The 12,117-nt window shown below is 30.9% G+C and overlaps 1 protein-coding gene across 2 annotated transcripts; it reads right to left on the bottom strand.

The window, feature by feature from the left end:
- On the bottom strand, positions 6,442 to 7,561 carry LOC109325607 (bZIP transcription factor 11-like). Of its 2 annotated transcripts, none has more exons than XM_019558059.1 (2): positions 6,773 to 7,561; positions 6,442 to 6,640 (listed from the first exon to the last, which is right to left on the bottom strand). In XM_019558059.1, the coding sequence occupies exon 1, from the start codon at positions 7,278 to 7,280 to the stop codon at positions 6,804 to 6,806; it is 477 nt and encodes a 158-aa protein (XP_019413604.1). In that variant the 5' UTR covers positions 7,281 to 7,561; the 3' UTR covers positions 6,442 to 6,640; positions 6,773 to 6,803. The 2 variants fall into 2 exon arrangements, with proteins under 2 accessions (XP_019413604.1, XP_019413603.1); XM_019558058.1 differs by having other exon boundaries at positions 6,442 to 6,721; positions 6,767 to 7,561.

Consider the following 12,117-nt stretch of genomic DNA (forward strand, 5'->3'; position numbering starts at 1 on the left):
TAAAGAAAAGATATAAGTCCCCAAAAAATTTAAAAAGATATGAACTAAAAATACAACTGGTGATGATTTAATTCTTTATTACTAATTAAAATCAGAGATAATTCCAAGCAACAGATTATAATTCCATGTTCTTTTTGAAACTTCGGAATTATTCTCTCAAATATGTTGTCAACCCTTCATTTAAAGTCTTGTTTATATTCACACAAATATATGCTAATTAATCTAGCAGTACTCATAAATGGGTCCCTAATGTATATATCTTTAGCTTCTAGCTATATAACTTTATAGATGATGGAACACAATGAAAAAAAACAAGTGAGACATTTGTGGCTTCCTGTTTAACCTATATCAATATTCAATTAGCTAAGCCCCACTCAAAAGTTATCCATTTTTAACTTTTGCCTTCATGTACTAATTACTTAGTGGAATTTCTCCTTCACATTATTGTGATAAAAATGAGATTGAATTCTTTATTTCTTTTTCTTTCATTATACACAATAGGTGTGAATCATAGCCTTACATGATATATAGTTAATCTAAGGTTGCCTTCTTTTTTGTTGGTACAAATTTTTTTGGTCATGCCTTCCTGCATTACATGCATAATTATATGACCTTTTTAAATTACAAACCTGAGTCCAACTTAATACTATTTTATTAGTAGTGTACTAGTGTTGCTCAATCTTATTACTCACACATAAATTGTGCTTATTTTCTGTTCTAGCCAATTGAAAAGTGACATATACGTAAAATAAAAATTCATAAAAATAAAAACTACTAACTATATATTATTAGATACGATGTTATTGATGAGGACAGGGGCATATGTTTTTTTGGACAAAATATCCCAGTCCATCTTATCACTTGCATAAACTATGATTGATAAATTAAGGTTTCGTTAGTAACTTACTTTGCAATACATCTACTATCACACATCAATCAACCAGAGTTCGTGTACAATTTGGTTTTGTCCAACATATTATCTAATCAACTGGAGAAAAACTATTACACGGTTAAAGTATTTTAAATTATAGCTGTGGATTTTATTATGTTGCATATATTATAATTGTAGAAAATTGCATAAAAATGTGATTGATATGTCTACAACATAAAAGTTGATTCTGAAATGCTTCGAGTTAGTGTCTGGGCTGAAAATTAACTTTCATAAAAGTTGTTTCATGGGTCTTAACTCAAGTCGTGATTTTGTTACGAAGGCGGTTGATAAATTGTATTGTGCTGTTGGCTCTGTCCTCTTTAAGTTCTTGGGTATTCGTGTTGGTGCAAATCCTAAAAGGCTCTCTACTTTCTCCTATCATTGATTCATTCAAAATGAAACTCTCTCTTTGGAAGCACAAACTCATCTCCTTTGGCAGTAGGGTGACTCTTCTAAAACCGGTATTATGTTCTCTTCCTATCTATCTCTTTTCATTCTTTAAAGCTCCAATTTTTGTTATTAATATGATTGACAAAATTCAAAGGCGTTTCCTTTGGGGAAAGGGTGACGAGAGAAAATGGATTCATTGGGTGAGGTGGGTGAAAGTTTGTAGGCCTAAACAAGAAGGTGGTCTTGGGCTGAAAAACTTATTCCTTTTTAACTTAGCTCTTTTAGGTAAATGGAGATGGCGTTTGTTATGTGAGGGGAGTCTCTTTGGGTAAAAGTTTTAAAATCGAGATATGGGGATGAGTTTCTAAGTAGTGGAGGGGGTGGTGAATTAGAGTGTTTCAAGAGGGGTTCTGCTTGGTGGAGAGAGTTAGGCAATCTTAGTCAGTCCAGAGAGGGAATAGGTTGTGGTTGGGTAAATGATGGTGTTCGTAGATCTTTAGGATGTGGCTCTTCTATTAAATTTTGGACTGATTTATGGGTGGGGAGAAATACCCTTAAAAATTCATTTGCAAGATTATTTCAGGTGGCTTTAGAAAAAGATGCAACTGTTGAATTCGTGGGTGCTTGGAGTAATGGGGTTTGGTCTTGGAGCATACATTGGAGAAGAAACTTGTTCGTTTGGGAGGAAGAAGAATATGAAGGTCTCCTACGATTCCTACACAACTCTACGCCTAAACAACATATTGTTGATTCTTGGATTTGGATTCATGACATAAGTGGACAATACTCGGTCAGGAGTGCTTACCAATCTTTGCATCATGTGGAAGGAAGTCAGGACCTTGTTTTCTTCAAGAGGCTTTGGACTTCTAATGTTCCATCAAAGATGAAATGCTTAGTGTGGAGAATTGCTTTGGATGGGGTTCCAACTAAAGTGAACCTTGGTCATAGAGGTGGATTATCTATGCAAGATCCCCTTATTTGTTCTCTTTGTGGTGAGTTGGAGGAAACTACTAGTCACTTGTTTTTTTTCTTGTTCAATATCCTATCTTGTTTGATAAAAACTTTATTCTTGCTTTGGTATTACATCTATCATTCATAATGATGTAATGACTCTCTTTGCATCTCATGAAAACATGATATGGTTGGAGAAGAAGAAAAAACAGTTATGGGTGGCTCTTTGGTTTGTCCCAATTTGGACTATTTGGCACATTAGGAACAAAGTTATCTTTGAGAACTTGAGGTTCCAAATAGAGGAGATGGTAGAGCTTATTTTTCTGCATTCCTGAAACCTTATTATTGCCCGCTTTCCTTTCTTCTCTTACTCTTATGTTGATTGGATGAGACATCCATCAACTTGTCTTTCTCTTTGTTAATTTCTGAGATTCAGTGGATAGGAGTACTACTTATTCTCCTAATATTTTATCTCTTAATTAATAAAGTTTTCATTGCTGATAAAAAAAAAAAAGATATGTCTACAATTACAATCACAATGTTATTTTGGGTTGAAACTAATGTAACAATTTCTCTTCTAAATGGATTTGATTTATTATTTTGAGACTTTTATCTTCTCTCATCTTACTCAGTACTAAGTAAATCATAAAACTCCATTCATTTTAAAAGAAAAATTATAAAAACAAATTTAATATTTTAATATTATTTTATGAAATTTGATTTGTCTGAAATAAGAGGACATAAAAATTATATGAGAGGTGATCTTTGTCCTCTATTGTCTACTGAGAAGTTTAATGAGAGGGTTCACAACAATGAATGATCTTTAATGTTTAATTACTCTTTAAAAGGAGATTATTTAAATAGAGCAGGTTGAGTAGGAGAAGTGTCCCATGGTCCCACATTAATTCTATTAATTACATTTTTATTATTAATTTAAAATAAACTCAATTACTTTTAAATTATTAATATATCATAAATAATTAGAATTTGGTTGACACAATTGGTCCTAGATCATATAATAATTTCTCAACCAAGTAACCATTAATTTTTTAAAAATCTTGGTATGTGATTAAATCCTTGATAACCCTCAAATCAACACCTAACAATGTTTTATTTTTTATGGAAGTAAAATGTGATATGATTAAGGTGTTTTGTTTGTTTTCAAAAGATGTTGGAATTTTAAGAAATTGGAGTTGGACACGATTTTTGGAGTTAGGATCCTCTGCATTAATGGAAAGACAAATATTTTAAAAAGTAAAGAGAAATACAACTTCAAATTATACATATATCAAGCCGCAGGCCACTTTACCTTGTTACTTAACTTTTTCTAAAATTAAAAAAATTAAATAGTTAGCCTCTATTCATACTTTTCTATAAGTAATATATTAACTAATATTCATAGCTTTCTTATATGCTTCGAATAAAAACGACATCACAAGTAAGTAGAGCATGTCGCGCTTACATTATTTTCTTTATTATGAATCATCACCAATCTCTCTAGTAAGCACCCTTTGCTATTGCACGAGCCTATTATCTTTTTTTTCAAGATGCATAAAATATCCATTAAGTAGATAAATGCTCACGTGAAATAATAATGTACTATGGTGCACTAACAACTTTCACTAAAACCTAGAACATTTGCTTTTGCTTTTTGTTGTCACTTTCTGTTTTGGTTGATAATTTTGTTTTTCATTTTATTTATTAAATGATCTTTGCATTTCTTTAGAAAAACAGAAACTAAGGTGAAAAAACGTAGAGCTGAAATGTCTACTCTGAAAGGTATAAGCTAAAGAGAGTGGGTATGGTAAGATTAAATAATGAACCTCACTTGGAGCCAGACAATACAGCAGGCACATAGTACCGGAACATGTTTGTGTTTGTCTGATTTAAGGGAATTCCTTAACAGTAACCACTACTATGACTATTAGGAGAAAAAGCAACAGTGGGAACAATTGCCTACTCTCTTATGCACTTGTCCTTTTCTTATGCTGCTCATTTTGGACCTTTCCTACAATTATGATACGTATACCTGGAGAATTCTTCATCAAGCCTATACTATGGACACAATATATAATTACATATACAGATTTTGAAATACTAATTAAATCCGTATTCTAATATTTGCCAGCTCTTATATTTGTTGCTTATATCTTTAGTATGAGTAAGACTCGTCTCCATTACCAGAAAGGGGAGTACTATAAAATATTAAAGAAAAATCAATATTTATGAACATTTGTATCTATTTACTTAGTAGAGATTATATTTTTATCCTTAAAACTTTAAAGAAAATAACATTTCACTCTTCATTAATGGAGAAGAGTCTCATTTCATTGGTATAGATTATATTTGTTACTTATATTATTAGTCTGAGTAAAGGCTCATTTCATTACCGGAGAGGGAAGTACTATTGAAATACTAAAAAAAAATCAATATTTATGATTACTTGTATCTTTCTTTTTAGAGTGAGATTTCATTTTTATCTTAAAACTCTAAGAAAAAAGTATTTCACTCTTCATTAATGGAGAAGAGTCTCATTCTATTAATATATATTATACGGAAAAAAACTACTTACCTCTTATTATTGGACTAGTCTTTATTACTCACCAAATACATCACCAATACTAATATAGAGTCTTCTATTTCTGATTCTTCTCCTAAAAACTAATCATACAAGTTTTTTTATTTAGAAAAGGAGAGATACAAGTTACCATACTTGTTATATATATTTTCTTGGTCAGTTTTAAATCTATAGAATTTGATAGTGAAAATGATAGAGTAGTAGATATAAGATGCATCATTTGTTATTTTTGTATCCAAACATCAATTTCTTAAACCTAGAGTCGTGGAAGAATAAAGTGCACATCTTGCCCGGTTCATCTCAATAAGCCTAGTTTTCCACCTTTCATCGAGAGCTAAGCGCATACATCAGTAAGAGAATCCTATAGTGTCATATATCCATCAAATGGGTATATTAATTAGCGGAAGTTTGTCTGAATCCCTCACAACCTAAGGTTTTCTCTTAATTTAATATGTGAACTCGACAGTGAAACAATTATACTTAAAATCTATGCATTATGAGTATAAAAAATTTCACATTATCATTGTTGTTGTGATTGTTTGAAATATATTATTATATGAAGTCTCACGTTACCTAATATTAGAATAGAGTAGAATATCAGTATTATATATTGGACTCAAATCCCTTGTTGTAATGTGCACCAGATATAAGCACCAATATATTGTAATGTGCACCATGAGTGTGCTAGGGTTTGTAATCCTTTCTCTAAAAATATATTGGTAGCCGCTCAGCGCTCTCGGAGACTTATGCACAATTGGTCGTACCCCGTTACCAAATTCTCATGTTTCTTCTCTTCTATTTATTCTATGCATTTTATTTGATTGTTTGTGGTCAATATTGTACAACGATGAATCCACTGTACCAACAAGCACATTATCCATTGTTTGATTGATATTATTTTTATTTGAGAATCAATAATAATTTATATATGAATGGTAAATAATTTACTAACAATATAATAATACTTACATTATCTATGCCTATTAAATCCCCTAACAAATATATACCAATTCAACTAGTCCCACTTTATGATAGAATAATTTGAAAAGAATTCTCACTAGCTAATTTTATTTTTTCTTCCAAGGTGTGTTTTTGAGTGTAGGATAAAAGTGCCAATACTATTTTTTATTATGTTTTTGTACTACTTCCATCCAATACTTGAGAGATCATTACTCAAATAATTGATATATATATATATATATATATATATATATATATATAAAAGTTTATTTAAATTTTCATATATATTAATTTGGTTTATAAATAAGTAAAAATTCAAACTAGTTTTTAAATATTGCAAAATTATATCAAAATAGTTTATGATATGAAGTTAATCATAAAAATGAGTAATTTTAGCCATATTTAAGATCTTTGAAAATCATTTTCTATTTTTCAATTTTTATTAGTATGAGAGAAAATTTTCAAGAGACAAAAATACACACACTATTTATTAACTGTGAGTAGATACTTTGTCCAGGTTCACATTCATTGAACGGCAGTTTCCATCAATCTCGAGTATAGTCAAACAAACACTGATTTCAGCAAATTATAACAAAACATAAACAACATTCTATTAAACAAAGGAGAATTACATGCATAAGTGGCCAATATAAATATTATTATAGCATAGAGGGTGGTGACAACCATAACAGGATACAGAACCAGTAACTAACACCCTTACCCTCTTTATGATACACACATTATTCCTTATCAATATCTTGTAGTGATTACAACTTCCCAACATACTCAAACCTTTAACAAAATCAACAATATCTCAATCTCTTCTCAAAAGAACCCTGTAACTGAAACGTCTTGCGCAACAATTTTCAGGTTTATAACATAGACTCATAGAGTACCACTGTTTTGTGCAATAAACCTCAAAATTGTTGCAAATATAAGAACACTTATTGCTTCTCTAAAAATTCAGAACACTACCCCAAAAGAGTTCACATTTCAGTACTGCAACATTTCCGAAGAAGCCATAATGGGTTGGTGCATATAGGCCATGTTCATTGGGTTAAAAAAGTTATCACTTGGCTCAATATTGAAGTTCCCTGATGCAGCTGAATCTCCAAAAACACCAGTTCTGGCATTCAAGAAGTCAATAATCTCATTCAAGGACTCTAACCTGTGGCTTAATTCTCCAACCTGAGCCCTCAGGACTGAGTTTTCAGCCTCAACACTCAAGTACTGTTGTGTTGTGATGTTGAGAGTTGTGAGTATCTGATTATTCTCCTTCCTGAACTGATCCACTTGTGAAACCAAATCATCCAAGTGCTTCTGTTTCCTCATTCGAGATCTCCTTGCTGATTCACGGTTTGATAACATCCTCTTCCTTTTCCTCTGATCAATCAAAGACACAAGATTCTCCTCTGAACCTGAGTTCTGAAGCAGTGATGAACCTGAAGATGTTCCACTTGAAGAAGCCATATATAGTGATAGATAGATTAATAAAACAAGAGAGATTACAACAACAAGAAATAAAAACAAAGATGGATACTTAATTGGCACAGGACCCAGACACTAAACACAAACTCAGAAAACAAAGATTATTGCTGATAATTAATAATAGTAGTAGTAATAATAATATTAATAATTATTGAAGATGATATTAATGTTAAAGTGGGAGGGTTTAGAAATCATGAAACGTAGTAGAGCCAGTAAAGGAAAGCAACTGAGAAAGATTGAACAAGATGGGTCCTGCGCCTAACAGTGGAATTGATCATACACCCAGAAAAGAAGATTTCACTGAGAATCGGATACATGAATATCAAACATCAACAAGAAGATATTGGACATTTAAGATGACACTTCTAATCACTACTACTTTATGAGAAAATATATGTGGTGACTTTCTGTAACAACAGAGTCAAATTATCTGACCCAACATAGAAAAGATTCAAACTTTGTTGTTGAAAAAGGAGAACTCAAAGGGTTTACAACATGGGGTTGTGGATGTTACAAAAATGAAGAATTAATGATAAGGGAAGGGTAGAAGATGTGAAGGGTATTTGATATTGGGATTCAAGAGAAAAGGAAGTTGAAGGTAAACATCAGAGAGAACATGTGGAAGAAAAGGTTGGAACAGAACAAGAGTTCTCACGGACCATAAGAAAGAGAAACAAATATCTTATAGAAAATGTGATGGGAGAGAATGAGAAAGTGGAAGAGAACTCTATGTGCTTGAGTCATGGAATTTATGGATCTTAAAAAGCCAACAAGTTGGTGAGAGAAATTACTTATGTTGTAAGAAGCAAAGTAAATTGTTCTCTATTTTACTTTTACAAATAATTAAGGGAAAATAAATATTTCTAGAGAATAAAGGGGTGAGATTCTGTGAAGAGTATATTCCATAATGGAATGTAGGGTTATGGTGACTTTAATAGTTCATATATTTTTTGGTTTAAAAGTAACTTGTGATTTAGATCATTAATTTTTTCCAAGGACACGTCTTATCATTTTTATCCAATTCTTGAAAGGATTGGTTTAAAAAAAGTAGCTCATTTTGAAGAAATTCCTACTTCTATTTACTCAAATAATCAATAAATCAATAAGTGTTGGTTCAAGTAGTACATGTTAAATTTTCCTTAAACAATGTCTTAGATTCGAGTCAAACAAAAAAAATCAAAAAACTACTTTCCCTTCATTTTCTGCTTTTTACTTTTTCCTTTTTCCTCTACTCTCATTTCTTGCATTGGTGCATTTATTAGAGCAAATGTAATTATTCATGGAGGAGCTACTTGTCACCTTATCCATGAACCAAGCTCATAAAATTTACTGGTGGTGGGAAGAATCTACTAGTGATATATATTAAAAAAACTGAGGAGAAGAGACAGCACAAGGGTCCAGATACAGCTGGGAACAACAATCACAACATAGTTTGAAAATACTTCCAAAACTATCATCACGAGATCACTCTCACCGTGCTGTCAGTAACCTCTCACCAGATTAGTTGAGTTATAAGTAATTTGCTCATCATTTTCACTTGTCCCCCACAGAATCCGAAAGCTACAAAAGCTATATGATATGATTAACAAAGTCAGAAAAATATGTTTCTATGGTAAGAATTTTTTATATTATCATTTTATCAGTTATCGTTTATATTTAATCATGATTAAATGTAAGTATTAAAATGAATTGTGAATAATATACGTATTAGTTATATGTGAATCTTTATGATAATAATATTTAATGAAATTATTATATTATATAGAATTAATAATATGTAAAGTTAACACGAATAAACTCACTTAATTTTAAACTATTTATATGTCAAAATAATTATTATTATTGGTATGTGCCATATAATAATTTCTTTTGAATTGAATGATTAAATAATCATACAAAAATCTAGTGCTCCTAAGTTAGTAGCGAATATAATATTAATGAAGGAGTCGATATTTAAATAAGGGGCAGTGTGTGGCAACAAATGGACAACATTTATTGTTCCATAAATTGTGCCATTGTATTTATCATAAACTTATAGTTGATTAAAAAAAAATTGAAGTTAAAAAATGATAATTAATTACTTTATGACCAATCACAGTTAATAGTTTATGTATTGATACAATTTATGGGACCACATATGTCTATCTGACCGTACCGGAAACCAAAAACAAAAAGGGTGCAGTCTTGCAGTACCGCACGCAAAACGTTTGTTCCCTCTCTTTTTTCACTGCTACCACCGTAACTGTAACTTGAATAGGTTAATGCGTATTATCACGCGCTACTCTCGCACTCAAGATCATGAAATCAATGTTGTATATCATTATTACTCAATTACTCATGTGGTAGCGAGATTCTTCGATACAAAGATGTCTCTTTCAGCCACGTGCAGGAGGTAGCGCGTCCAAATCACGGTCGGTTCAGGTGGCGCGAGTGTTGGGAACTCATAAGAAAATGAATTTAGAGTTGCATGGGTGAGTTGGGATGTAGCCTCGGTAGGTGTGGCCTACCAGTTAAGTCTTACTTTTGAGATTCGGGTCCAGATCATGGTTCATCATTGGAATCGAAATTCAACGCAAAAAAATGCTCAAATATTTACTTATATCATTTCCTAATTTCTAGATCATATCTGATATCTTACCTATTGTTTTACTTTACATATTATTTATAATAATTTGTTAGAAAAATATTTAATTATTAAAAAACTTATTTATGTATTTTTTTTTTGACTAATCGTAACAAATTGAGAAAACTAAATATTGATGGTTTTTAATTTATTAAATATTCTATTTCTCAATAAAATTTGTATATCCAACATAGCTTTTTTAAAAATAATTTGGCTCATAATCTCATATAGGCCTATACGAACTAGAACCAAATCACTGGGCTAACATGATGGTTAAGTAAAACAACTTACAAATAGGTAATTTGATTTGAACTATTAACCTTGTGTAAAATTTATTGGGTCCGAATTAATTACCGGAGCACATGGTTTGTCTAATGTTACATCATGTGTCATTTAATTATTTATTATGATTGGTTAAAAAATATATTTAAGTTAAAAATTGAATAATTGAGTATTTTTTTGATTAGTTACAAATAATAATACATGTAGATATATAGTTTGTGATATTTTTCCATGAATGAGGGTGTTTGATTACTATATATGTCCTTTTCTTTTTGCTAGTTTGGTTTCACTAAAAAGCATATTTAAAGTCCTCCTTATATGGATGGAGAAGCTTATTATTATTACTCGACAAAACATTTCAATTTTTTTTGGTGCTTAAAACATTTCAAGTTTGAACAGATGTAGTATTCTATAAAATTATTATTTATAAATTAGACTAATGTAGAGTTAAATTGGGTATAGACTATAGAATGATGAAGTAATGATGAATTTCCCCCTCATTTATGACTTTAAGATTACCATTATGGCGTTAAATGTAATTATTCTTATTGTGAGGAGCATTTATAGTTTCATAGTGTGAATTTTATAAAATTTGGGAAGATGACCTCACATTTTGCTTCACGACATTGGAAATTACTAATGGTGTCTTCTTCCACTCGTTTGTTTTTGTTTGTTCCTCTAAGGCTTGCTATATTTTTGATTCCTCTATCACTTCACGAATGAAGTCTACCATCTTTGTGTTTTTTGGTGCCTCTATCACTTCATAAATGAAGTCTATCATCTTTATGTTTTTCACAAATTACGATATTGGACAATTTATTGAGGTTATTTTATTTGAATTAGATTGCATATCCCAAAACCTCATGTCTCTATATTCCTATTCAATCCAATTTCAATAAATAATATAAAAATATTAGTTTATATAATTCTTTTTTTAATTAGATATTACCTTTTAGTTGAATGAAAATACCAAAAAAAATCAGCAAAACGTTGATCTAATAATGTAAGGCCCTGCTAGATCTGAAGATGACCAGAAGGCCTAAAGATCAATAGTTTAATTCCTGATAGTAACATTTGTCGGAAAGAACAGTCACACACTCAAAAAATAATTAGTTCATTATCCAAAAAGTGAAGGAATACCCTTTGATAATACAAAAAAAAAACACCAAATATAAATGGATGATCACCGTTCATTTTATTTGGTGTAGCATCTTATCATCCTATTGGGTTGCATGTTTGGGAGTCTCATCCAACCCAACTGGTTTTGCTCATCAGTGATTTTATTGCTGTTTCTTTTATTTCTATTGTTTCACCTTAGTTTGGGCCCATGTCATCCTTTGTAAGAAGAAATAGTGTGGACCTTATAGTCTAAGTTGTGCACTTAAGAATGACTATACACTTAAAAAAATCAGACCAACACCAGCAGAAAATTAACTTTGTTCTTATATCCACATTATTCTATAAATATTATTTTTTTTGGAGCATTTTGCCCTTTTTGGTTAAAGATGAATTAAATGTTTATATTTAAAAAGTTTTAAATATTGTTTAATCTGCCATTTTAGCATTTCCAACAGGCCAGCCTTTCTCACAAGAGCCCAAGCAAATAAATAAGGCTTCAGAGAAATATTCCAGTGATGACTATAGAAGCCCATTTCAGTTACACTCCTTTCTCTCTTTAAGCCCAACGGGAAAAGTTTCACAATTTGTATTTTGTTTTTGTCAGCAGAAGGGCACAGTCCTAATATTAATCACAAGCTACAACACTATGTTATCCGAGTCTGATTTAAAAAAATGATTATATTAATAATCAAATAGTTCATTTTTCACATAAATCGATTAACTATATTGATCAAGTAGCCATGACCTATGATTGATAACTAGTAACATCCGAAATAATATTGTTTCCGTAAAGTA

The sequence above is a fragment of the Lupinus angustifolius genome, chromosome LG13 (genome assembly GCF_001865875.1).
Source record: "Lupinus angustifolius cultivar Tanjil chromosome LG13, LupAngTanjil_v1.0, whole genome shotgun sequence".
Classification (NCBI taxonomy): Eukaryota; Viridiplantae; Streptophyta; class Magnoliopsida; order Fabales; family Fabaceae; genus Lupinus; species Lupinus angustifolius.